Source organism: Oxyura jamaicensis, chromosome 27 (assembly GCF_011077185.1).
Source record: "Oxyura jamaicensis isolate SHBP4307 breed ruddy duck chromosome 27, BPBGC_Ojam_1.0, whole genome shotgun sequence".
Taxonomy (NCBI): Eukaryota; Metazoa; Chordata; class Aves; order Anseriformes; family Anatidae; genus Oxyura; species Oxyura jamaicensis.
The window spans coordinates 3,515,212-3,527,028 of NC_048919.1; the positions used below are offsets into that span (position 1 = coordinate 3,515,212).

General features: G+C 40.9%; 2 protein-coding genes across 2 annotated transcripts; both read left to right on the forward strand.

Annotated features, from left to right (window-relative positions):
• Positions 1 to 100: 100 nt before the first annotated feature.
• LOC118178778 (ras-related protein Rab-18-B-like) lies at positions 101 to 6,790 on the forward strand. The gene is made up of 7 exons (XM_035347545.1): positions 101 to 277; positions 374 to 429; positions 647 to 708; positions 2,749 to 2,821; positions 3,756 to 3,874; positions 4,683 to 4,749; positions 5,645 to 6,790. The coding sequence occupies exons 1-7, from the start codon at positions 213 to 215 to the stop codon at positions 5,815 to 5,817; spliced, it is 615 nt and encodes a 204-aa protein (XP_035203436.1). The 5' UTR covers positions 101 to 212; the 3' UTR covers positions 5,818 to 6,790.
• Positions 6,791 to 6,940: 150 nt separating this feature from the next.
• On the forward strand, positions 6,941 to 11,671 carry CFAP97D1 (CFAP97 domain containing 1). The gene is made up of 5 exons (XM_035347546.1): positions 6,941 to 7,310; positions 8,939 to 9,009; positions 9,401 to 9,519; positions 9,985 to 10,108; positions 11,488 to 11,671. Exons 1-5 carry the CDS (start codon positions 7,271 to 7,273, stop codon positions 11,503 to 11,505), a joined length of 372 nt encoding a protein of 123 aa, XP_035203437.1. The 5' UTR covers positions 6,941 to 7,270; the 3' UTR covers positions 11,506 to 11,671.
• The last annotated feature ends 146 nt before the right edge of the window (positions 11,672 to 11,817 follow it).

Here is an 11,817-nt window from a genome sequence, read left to right on the forward strand (position 1 = left end):
CCCCCCCCCCCCCCCCCCTCTCCAAGCACCGCCGGGCCTTGGAGCGCAGCGCAGCTCGGCGGGGCCCCGGGCCCGCTCCGCCCCGCCTGGCACCGGCCGCCGCCCGGTAGGCGGAGCGCCCCCTTCCCCGTCAGCTGGTTCCGCCGGCGGGGTCGGGGGAACCGAGCGGCGGGTACTGGGCATTTCGCTCCGACCCCCACGCCGGGTGGGAGATGGAAGCCTCGGGCCTCACCCTGAAGCTGCTCCTGGTCGGGGACAGCGCCGTGGGGAAGTCCAGGTGAAGCCTCGGGGGGATCGGGGAGGGAGCCCTGAGGGTGCCCCCCCCGCTCCCCGGGCACCGGGCTGACTTGTGGCTTGTTTGCTTGCCCCGCAGCCTCCTGTTGAGGTTCACCGATGGCTCGTTTGAGCCGTGCCTGAAGCCCACCATCGGTGAGGCCGGGGGCTGTGGGGGGCTGTGAGGGGGTGGTGGGGGGCTGTGAGGGGAATGGGGGGCTCTGAAGGGATGGCGGGGGGCTGTGAATTGAACAGGGGGCTTTGTGAGAGGATGGTGGGGGGCTGTGAGGAGAGTGGGGGCTCTGGGTGGATGGCAGGGGGCTGTGAGGGGAACAGGGGTTCTGACAGGTCTTCCCTTCTTTTCATGTTGCAGGTGTTGATTTCAAAGTGAAGAAAATGGTGGTGGATGGCCACGCAGTGCAGCTTGCAATATGGGTAGGTTCTGTTCCAGACGGATGTGGGAACTTTCTTTTCCACCCTCTTTGCTATAACATCTGCACACTGAGGTTGTGCACTTGTGGTGCCAATGTACGTGGGGTATAAAATTCAGTCTTGAAAAGGTCAACTCTTGACTCACAGCATTGCTCTGAAGTGCACCTTTTTCCTGTTTCCTGACATTTATACGTACGCCACATTTGTCAGATTGAACACAGGAGTTTTGGGCGAGGTTCTTACAAAACACAGATAAACGCTTTGTTGCTCTGGTCTGGGGATTTCCTTCAGTTCCAGTAGAGATCGAGTGCTCATTCCTGCACTTACACCTCTGTGTTTCAGTAATTCTCTGGTAGACTTGTGAAGATGTGGCCTTGCAAGAAAGGCAGGTATTGCATGCCTGTATGACTCAAGACAGACAACACTCAGGTCGAGTAAATTGCAGAAAAGCGATGTTTTGGTGGATGATTTGCATGATTTCCTACATGGGCTGTGCAGCGAGCTCTCTGTGTAGTATATCAGAAACACTCCAGACACTTTATTTTGGTTAAAACGATGGAAGCAAGAGTATACTTAATAATGAGCTATGTAAAGGTTGGTCTGGATTTATTGGGAGACTTCAGCATTCGCCCTGAACTATATTTCCAGAATGCAATAAGTGGGAAATCAGATTGCAGCTGTATGTTCAGGCTGATTTACAATATTGCTATAGCTCCATGTGTACTCTCCTAAACGGAGTGAAAGAGCCTTAGAAAGAGGAGACTTTATGTGTGTGGTCACAGGTATTTCAGAAAGAACACACTGTTCAGGATGAAGTAATTGGGACTTTTGAAAGGACAGCAACGTGTCTTGGGCTGGTATTAACAAAACTAAGCATCAAAATGGACATTATTTCTTTGTTTTCATTCACATTCTGTACAGAATGTAGAGCAAGAGCGTTGAAGTCACCGTTGGTCTAGCCAGTGACCGTATGTGTTGGTTCAACATGCTGTGTGCAAAGCAGAAGCTTTGCTGAGAGTAACCAAGAAGTGTTTGGCCTAATAATTACCCAGGGGTGTGCCTCCTTGCTGGGCAATGAAAAGCAGGGCCAGAACCTGCACAAGTCGTATAGCTGGAAAAGGCACTTTGCAGCAGTCTGTACCAGCATCAGGAGAAACGGGTAATTAGGGGGAAAAAGCAGGGCAGTTGTGTGTTAAATAAAAACTCCAATGCGTGTACAGAGCATCAAGGCTTTTACTTTGTTATCCAGGTGTTCATGGATACCTTGGAATATCCTTAGTACGGATGCCTGAACTAAGTCAATATATCACTGGTTCTAGTCTCACTCTCTTTTCTTTCTTTTTTTAATGCAGCAAAGTAGAAATAAATGATAACATAGCTGTTAGTCTATTGTAATCTGTACATATTCTTCTCTGTACAATAATAATAATAAATTGTGTAACTTCTTCGCCTCCTTGTTTATTCTGTGGGCTTTTGAATTGCACATAGGAACTATTTGAAAGATTCATGAGTGTAATTTATGAGTAATAATTTAATAAAACTACTTATTTTAAATTTCTTGCCTGCTTACAGTCTCAGTAAATTTGGAATAGTTCTAAAGGAATTTTCCTTTCCTGTTTGGAAGGAACAACAGGTGCATTACTTTTGGGGGGAGCCACCATTTCTCCTTCCTTGACTTGAAAACCACTTACTCCCCACCTAGTTCACTTCAGCTGTCTGTTAGTTGACTAAACCCAGCTGCTTGGCTTTCAGGAATAATCTTTATTTATTTCTTTTAAGTCCCATTTACTTAGTTGTTGTCTCACTCGCTGTACAAGTGTCTGTGCTTCTCACTTTAACCTTCACTCCAGTCCTCTCCAGGCTTTTCTACCCCTTATAATTTTCTGTTGCTACTACTGAAGTTTTCTGACTGCTTCCCTCATTCTGTTATGGTTTTATTTGTCCTTGCTAGTCAGAAAAACGTTATTTAGTGTAATTTAAGTTACCTGGTTTGTTCTAAATGAATTGTTTTTGTATATGTGTGTGTTTGTTTTTTTCCTCTAGGACACAGCAGGACAAGAGCGCTTTAGAACACTGGCTCCCAGTTATTACCGAGGAGCTCAAGGGGTTGTTTTAGGTAGGAAGCATATGGATGAGAAACATGATTGCAGAAGCGTGGTCTTACTATCTAAATGTACATGTTGTTCCTCTGATTCTCTCAGTGTTCTTTACAGCGTTTCTGAATCGTTAGTTCAAACACTGAATGTGCAAAACTACTGGCAGGAAATAATGATTCTTTAAAATATTTTAAATTAAAAATACATCAGTGTCACACTGCAAGAGATGAATTAGCAGCTTTGTAATAACTGTTCTGGTGAATTTCTGGTCGTAAGGCAAATTGTTTTTCGCATTTTGTTTTCTCTAATGTCTTTATTTTTTAATTTTTATTTGTTAGAAACCGTGATTAGAATATGTGATTACCATAAAACGTGAGGTTTACAGCTCAAGTTATAGATGACTACTCCCTTTCTGTGTAGTTACCAACTTAGAAAAAGAGAGCAGTGATTCTCAGGGATTGTGATGGCTGAACACCCTGCTGTACAAAATATTCTTTCTGGACATGATGCAGCTTCTTTAACTTTAGTGATTAAATGAATGCAGTTACGAAGTGACCAAAAGTCACTTTTTACTAACGCCCAGAATGGTGTTAATTAACAGCAATGCATACATGTAATTATATTTTATATGAGGTGAGAAAATAGCTATTATTTTAAAATAATCTGTGTGGCCCAATTCAGAACAACAGGTAAAAGACTTCAGCTGTGAAGCCTGATTTCCAGTCACAGATGTGTTGCAGAGATGCTTATGTTCTGTAATCCCTAGTGACTTTGGGTGAGAACAGCCAATGTGTTCTAGCTCTGGAACGACCATATGGCTGCATCTTTCTCCAGTTCCCTAATACTGCTTATTATTTGGGGCAATATGAGATAGTAGGGACTAAGTTCTGCCACGATGAAATAAAGGTTGATCAAGGTTCTACATCTGTTAAGCTCCTTTTCCTCTGTTACCAGTGTATGATGTTACGAGAAAAGACACTTTCACAGGACTAGAGAGCTGGCTGAATGAGCTGGAAATGTATACCAACAAAAGCAACACTGTGAAGATGTTAGTTGGCAATAAAACTGATAAGGTCAGTTTAGAAATGCATCATCTTACACTCTTCCACTGCCTACTCAGTCATGATAGAGTATAAATGGGAGATAAGCTCTGAAACTAACAGATCTCTTGAGTGAGGAGGTGATATGCTCTGTAACTGAGGAACCTAGGCTAGGCAGGCTCCATTTACTACCTCATTTGGGAAGCAGATCTTGTTAGCTTCCTGGAAATGCTACAGGAGAGATGCAGTTAATGAGGGTGATTCTATTAAGGGAAGTCACTGCATATATCTGGGTGGTTCTGACACATCTTAGATGCTTGCTGCTTAGTGAAATGCATTTCACTCTTGCTTTACTACAAGAGGTTTCTAGTGTAGCTGTCCTGAACTATGTAACTGCAATCTTTATCTGGCTGCATGCCTGTATCGAGTAGTTAATGCTAGTGGTGTCTTGAGATTTTGGTGGCATTTTCCTCCTTTGCCATCTTTTTCAGTTATCTTTGGTGTGCTTTTTCAGCTATTTGACAATTAAAGCCTCCTTTCTGGCATGTACCTTGCTCCCTGCTGATTCAGAAGATAACAATACATCTATTTCCTGCTGATTTGATGTTGCTGCTCTTCAGTTTGACCCTCCTTCATTAGCTCTGCCTAATAGCAGTAGTTCTTTGCAGCTTTTAAGCTGACTGTAGAACAGGGAAAATCCAGTTGATGATTGCTACATGGCTTTATAGACTTTCTCTTTCTTTTCAGCCAAACTTCAGTTCTGCAGTGCTGCTTTTCCAGGGAGTTCCTAAAACTGGCAAATGTAGCTTACTTTAGTCATGTTCTTCATTCGTCTCTGCAGCCTGATCGTGAAGTAGAGAGAAGAGAGGGACTCCAGTTTGCTAGAAAACGCTCGCTGCTTTTTATAGGTAAGTAACTCTACCAAAAACTTATACGTTCATGTATTTATTTTGGCATCAATAAGTATAAATAAACTGATTTCAGGTCGTCTTTTTGTTTTGTTTTGGAAGTGAATTAATTTGGGTTCCTGTTGTGGCATCAGTTCCATATGCATGGCTGTAGGTTTTATTTGTTTCAGAGCTGCTCTGCACTGACTGTAATTGAAAATACTTTTTGCTGAAAGTGAGATTTCCTTCATATACTGTGTAGGCACGAGTTCTACATTCTCTTGAATCTTTTTTAACTCAGAGTCTTAGGGACTGGAATCTCTCTCCTAACTAATGCCAGCAGGGACCACGGATAATTTCTTTCATTTCCAAGTTTGTTGCAGGGACATACAAGACAGACGTAGTATTATAAAAGTAATAATACAATATTGCTTAGACTGACAATCAAATGGATGATGTGGAAAATAAAAAGATAGGGAGCAAATTGTGTAAAATAGGCACCTTTAGGTGAAGCTTCTTGAAAAGATTTGGAGAAGGAACTACAGCAAATACATGGAAAAAAAAAATGCTGCTCCTTCTGCTTTCTTAGTACCAACGTAGTTCTGGAATAATCATCTTTTGGATACGTTATTGCAACCTAAGAACAATTCCTGTTTTCTAGGAGGGAACAGGGACCAGTGGAAGTTTTCTGGGTGGAAAAATCAGATGCTTCAGACAGAGGGGATGCATTTCTGTTTATCGTTATCAATGTAGGTGTGCCCTTAAGGGAGAAAGGAGATGATGTTTACTAGATGAAAAAGTTACAGTATCTTCTCTCTGGTCCTAAAATAACTTTTTACAAAGAGGAGTACTCTCTGCAAATAATATAAAATATTATTTTGTGTTCTTTTTTCCTCTCTCTTTTCCTTTCCCCCAGAGACAAGTGCCAAAACAGAGGATGGAGTGCAACATGCCTTTGAGGAACTAGTCATAAAGATCATGCAGACACCAGGTCTCTGGGATAAAAGCACAAAGAAGCAGGGATTCCAGCTAATGCAATCTTCACAGCAGGAGAAAAGCTTATGTAGTGCATACTGTCCGCTTTCTTAAATCTACAGGTGCCAGCTTCACTTTAACGTAGTTACCAGTCAGGACTTAACCTGAGCAGTGACATTGCTTTTCTATTTCACATAGTTTTAAGCACTGGAAATGGCTACATGTCCCCAGATAACAAGCTGAGTTGCTACTAAATTTTAGGGTTATAGTATTCACTATAATATTCAGTAGCATTCTGCAGGAAGAAAATGCTTCCTTTGCACTACACTGTAGGTTTTACCTTGCTGCTCTTAAGTACTTGCATTTCAGAGTCATCATTTTGGGCCAGCTTACAGTGTGGGTCCTTCCTTTAGTTCTCTGCAAACCCATGTTTCTGCCCTCATTCAGCACCTGGAGGGCTAAAACCGTTTAAAATGTGCTGGTGATCGACGACTGTCCACTAGCAAGAGTCTGTTGCTACCAGATAGCTGCCTCTTCTTACCTTCCCTCCACCCCCACTGGACTCGCTGCCTTGTCTTGAAAACAAGCCTTGAGTCATCGAAGATGCTAACCTAGATTCTGTCTGCTCTTGGTAGCAATGCCTCTAGGAGACTTTTGGTTGGGTGCTTGCAACACTGTAAAAGTAACTGTAAAAGTAACCAAAAACTTAAAGTAACCAAAAACTAAAAGGAACCAAAAATATAGGGACAGCATTTAAAATGTAAGCTGCTTGTAAACAAGTGACAAATCCAAAGACACTCTTATTACAGGACCTTGTCAAATTGGAACAGAAAAGGTCAGCCTTTCTTAGGATGGGTATCCTGATTCGTTACTATCTAGTTGAGTTACATTCTTAGTAAGTGTTTTCCTGAGTAACACCACTACTGTACCACTGCTGAAGACAAAGTGTATAAACTTTAGCTTTACTTTGAAACTATGCTAGCTTGTTCTCTATACAGTGCTCTTTGGAGCTGTTTTCATCTGTGAAAAGTATGTGTGTATAATTCTTTCTAGAGTAAGTGAATAAAATGCCTGTCTTGGGTTTTTACATCTGTTTCTGTTTGTTTTGCAATGGATGTAAGTCTGTTTGTCTTGCACTGGATGTACACGGCTGCATGGCTGGAGTATGATTTCTATGTATTTTTCTATGCTGAAACCAGTGTGAGGAGGATGATGTCAGATTTTGTAGTGGCTTTTAATGTCTTTAGCAATGGAAACACATCTGCTTGCAGCTAGATGAAGGATGCTGCTTATACCGCATCCTGGTTTCAGCCTATAAAGTGTCCCTTTATTAATGTTTATTCATACCCACTTACTTATAAGTACAAGAAAAAGCAGTTTATGCTGGCTTGACCTACGGCAGCTGGACAGGCCTTGTGCAAGCAGCTCACAGAAGGTACGGACTCAGAAGTGAGCAAGTGTCTATGAGCAAAATGGGAGTGTGTCATAATTCAAGATTGTCTGGAATCGCCAGGTATCACTGTAAACAGAACACAGACAGACAAGACTAGGAAGTCAAGTTCAGAAGATGGGAAGCCACGGCAACTATAACAAAACCACAAAAACAGGTGGGAAGGGTAAGAAGGAGGCAGTCATGAGAAGATTGAGATGAACGGCCTCTGATCAGTAGGCTGTAAAATGGTCCTGGCGCATTCTCTGCATTTTGCTTGTTGTTTTGGTGACAGAAATGACTTTAGTGCAGTGAGCCTGTCAACAAGTTAGTCATTTCTTTCCTATGTTCCCTGGGGTCAAGGAAGAGACTAGAGAGAAGACTACATGTAGTCCTGTTGAATGCAGGTGAAATTGCTTAGCTGCTCTGTGCTACAGTTGATGTCTGCCTTCTGTAGAAGGACGTTGTGCCCTTAATTTTAAGTGAGTTCTTTTTCTGAGAGAATTAAACAGCTGGCAGCCTGTTTAAAAGGAACATAATTTCCCTTTACATCATGCTTCAGCTGGCTGCAAATGGAATCTCACTCAATGGATATTTCCACTATTGTACTGGAGGGGGGGGGGAGGGGGGGAAAACAACAGAACCCAAACCTAACTTGATTAGTTTATGGATGTGTTTTGCTTATTTATAGTCATCAGCATAACTTCTTGAGGGCAATGAGCTATATGAACTGGTCTTTCATTTGATTTTGAAATGCAGTCAGGTCTGAAAGTGGTAATGTAAATATCCACACCCATTCTTAATGGAAGCTACAAGAAACACATCTACAGTCCCAGATCTACAAAATGAAATGTAAACTTGGGTGTTTAGGCATGAGTTATTCCTGGTACAGAATGCTTCTATACAGTAAAAAGGCTATCATCTGATTATCTAGCTTCATTTTCCTAACCTTAAATTTACTATAAAGTTACTATACTCTTGCTGTAACATCAGATGCTAGTCTGTGACTCAGTGAAAGTCCTGTAATGACTAAATTGTCCTTGCAGAGATGGGCACTGTGCAGTGCTTAGCCTGATCTGTCATAGGTCCAAACTGCAAAGAGCTGTGATAAAAATCTAGGTGCTGTTGGCTGTTTGAATTGCAGTAACAAGCTGGAATGTGGCGTGTGTTTTTAAAACTATTTCACCCGCTACACCAGTCAATAACTTTGTGTGGTTTTTTAAAATACCAAGTGGTATTTTCACTGAATACTAGTAAGCATCTTAATCTGTAAGTTGAACAAAAGTGGAAAAAATAGCAGTTGCCATCAACATGAAGCGTTTGTAGAGATCCTGCTGGGAAATTCTAGTCCTCTTCACGGCTAGATGCTAGTTAGTATGTCGTGAAGAGGACTTGCTGAATTACTGTTTTCAAACAACTGACCTCTGATGAAGCTTGAGCTAAAAGATAATGGAAAAATCTTGATCCATGTTCATATTTTTTTTTAAACAGAAAACTCTTTAAGCAATATCGCAGCTCATTTACTGTGAGCTGAGGTGCAATATGTCTTGTTTGGCACATAAACAGGAAAAATTAATGAACAGTGGTTAGGGGAATGTGAAACGGCTACTCCCCTTCCTGTCTCTGCAGGTCTGGAGCATTGTTTCTGTTTCTACTGCTTCTAAAAATCAGTGCAAACCTGCAGTGCTTAGCTGTTTCGTTGTTTGTTGGGGAATGCTGGCAAAGGAAAGGCTGGATGAAGGGATACGGGGCTCACAAAATTTTTTTCACTTAAAACTTTTTTTTTTTCTTTCCTCCTCCTTTAAGCAAGAACTCGTATGCGTAAAAAGGCTCCACATGCACAGACCTGGCAACATTTTAACATGAGCAAGATTCAGGTAATGGTACACCTATGTCTGTGTCATGATAATGCCTCAGGCAGCAAGGAAGTCTTCAGGAACATAAGAGCAGGGTGCTTTCTTTATCCTTTAAGAGTCAAAAAATGAAAGTTAATGAGAAAAAGAGTAAGGACAAGAAAACTGAATGCAATGCTGCTTTTATATCCTTTTTTTTTTTTATATATATGGATATATAAAAGGGGGTGCTAGGAGAAGACAGCAAGGAAGTAGTGACAAAGCACAGCAAGAAAACATAGTGACTTTGGGATAGGGGTGGGTGGAGAAATAAGAAGGGTTGTTGTGTTTTTCCTTTTTATACATATATGGGCAACATAATTCTGAGAGCCAGCCTAATGAGAATGACATCACAAACTTGGCATTTCGTGCACAGGAGGATCAAAAGCGAATTTGTCAGATTGAGAGAGAGAATATGAAGCTGATGGAGCGCCTAGCTGCGATACAACGAGGGACAGGGAGGGTAGACTGTTGGAATGAACACTTTCAAAGGAGGTAGCTGGTACTACCCTTTGTTCCAGGAGTAAGAAGGAAGGTTGCTGCATAATTTTATGGGATGTATCCACAGTTTACAGAAGTAGAACTGTCGCCATCAGCCCTTCATTTCCACTCATAATGGTTCTGAAAACCTGCATTGCCCCAACAAAATTATAGCCATGGAAGGGCTCTTGTAGGAGTGCTTGATTAAACCTTTCAGCTTCGGCAGGAACCATTTGTAACACTAAAGCACTGAAGTAGCACCTACTACTTGGCTGTACCTTCCTTCCTCCTCTCCTGAAGAGAAATTCCTGCAGAGTTCTATTCTGCTGTTAGTTTAGAAACCAAAGCCTGTATCACTGTCTGCTACAGGATCCTTACAGACTTCTGCCTTCAGTCCCTTCCTTTTACAAAATGTTTTCTGTCTCCTTTCTCTCCCCCTTCCCAATCTGTGTTTGCAAATGTGTTCGTTTTTGCTTACAGATCAAATAGAGATGTACAGAACAGGAAAATACTGACAATCACCGTGGAAAATCAGGGAATTTTGAAAAGGCTTCTTGGCAGTAAGCCTACCAGTTATCAAAAGAAGTTTGAGACTGGGTGGCAGGCATGTATTTGACTTTTTGTATAAATACTATTTTGTTATATCTTCAAACTAAATATATTGTGTATATTATATATTCTAAATAATATTACATAATGTATTATGTGCTTTTACGATAGCTATTTAACTGTATATTAAACTAGAGAAAACTATCTTAAAATCAAAGTAGTGAAGTGTTAGGTGCAAGCAGAGCATTTTCTAGAACAAAACTAAGTTAGAAATCTGGGCTAAAGCGCTGAATGTATGAAAAAAAGCATGCAATGCTTTTTTTTTTTAGTGGCAATAGCCTTGCTAAAGGTGAATTTTGTTGCTATTTTATTCTGATATTCTCAATAAGTATTACCCATATTTTAGTATAAAGAACAATTTGCTATTATATACATTCTAGATTAACAGTGTTATATATGGATTTTTCTCGTACATGCTTCTTTGAAAGTACAGAAAAAAAAAGTTGTAATTTACCTGTCAACAGAATGACTGTCCTTTCTTGTTTTCTGAAAGGCTTAGATTTACAAGTGCAAGAAGTTGTGTCCCAGAAATATACATGCTGAAGGCATGCTACTCAGGGTTGTGTTTTTTTTTGTTTGTGTGTTGTTTAATGTACAGCTCTAACAACTTTGTTTTAAAAGTAAATTTGTGAGCCTGTTCTAGACAACTCAATCACTATCAATTTTTTGGACTGCCCATAACTTCATTTTATTTTAGTTGAAGAAGCTGATTTAAGCCCCGATGACCAACTACTCTCCCTGTTCTCATGCTTCTGTCCTGTGATGTTTAAGTGATTGAACCAGGGCCCTAGATTTCATTTTCCCTAACCACAATAGCAGCATTTCAGAGGGCCAAGGCTCTGTGCTGGAGATTGGGCTTCACTAAATGTACTTTTTCCTCTGATTCCTCTCTGGCAATGACCACAGCTGTGATTATTCTATAAGGCATGTTACATTCCAGGTAAGTTTCGGGGGGTGGGAGTTAACTCACTGGCTGTAATCAATAGCTACAGATGATTCACATTTGGTGAAAACTGTCAGGCAGGCCCAAGCTTGCTTTAAAAGGTTCTGTATGGCAAGCCCATTCTGCTAGCATTCTGGGATTCTGAACCCCTGACAATTAAGGTAAAGATATCCTAACTCAAATTCTCAGGTATGGCAATACCTAAAGCCTATGCCCAACTTGGCCATCCATAACTACTGACTCCTGAATTGAATAAGTAACACATAGGTGACTTGACTATGAATGTTATTATTAATTGGTGTAAAATAACTGTATGTGTAAGAGTAGGAAAAATAGCATGAATTATATTTTTATAAATGAGGTGGTTTTGTAACAATGCCTAATAAGACTTGATGATAAAACCTGTAATGTTTTGTTTTTTTTTCCTTTGGCAGACCACCAGACGCTAAACAGACTACAAAATGCCGTATCTCCTCTCAAGTGAATTAGGTATACTGTTTTACACCTGGTTTCACTTCATGAAAACAATGCGTGTATTGTAAGCTGAGTTCGAGGTATCAGGGTTCTAGACTGTGCACATCTCATAGTCATGTGAAATGTAAATATTTTAAATTGTTATTTCTAATCCTATTAGAAATTTGGCTGGAGATATGGATTAATTAAAACCAGCTGAGTACATCTGAGCTCGCTGACTAAAGTGTGCCCTGGATGTACACTACCCAACTAATTTTAGAAAGGGAAACAGTTTTAAATACAGCCAG

Bases quoted from the DNA above. Each gene is read 5' to 3' on its own strand.
- LOC118178778 (XM_035347545.1), top strand. From the start codon at position 213: ATGGAAGCCTCGGGCCTCACCCTGAAGCTGCTCCTGGTCGGGGACAGC. The intron at 2,822-3,755 runs GTAGGAAGCATA...CTCTGTTACCAG, and splicing joins AGCTCAAGGGGTTGTTTTAG to TGTATGATGTTACGAGAAAA. The intron at 3,875-4,682 runs GTCAGTTTAGAA...TCGTCTCTGCAG, and splicing joins TTGGCAATAAAACTGATAAG to CCTGATCGTGAAGTAGAGAG.
- CFAP97D1 (XM_035347546.1), top strand. From the start codon at position 7,271: ATGGGAAGCCACGGCAACTATAACAAAACCACAAAAACAG. The intron at 7,311-8,938 runs GTGGGAAGGGTA...TCCTCCTTTAAG, and splicing joins TAACAAAACCACAAAAACAG to CAAGAACTCGTATGCGTAAA. The intron at 9,520-9,984 runs GTAGCTGGTACT...TTTTGCTTACAG, and splicing joins AATGAACACTTTCAAAGGAG to ATCAAATAGAGATGTACAGA.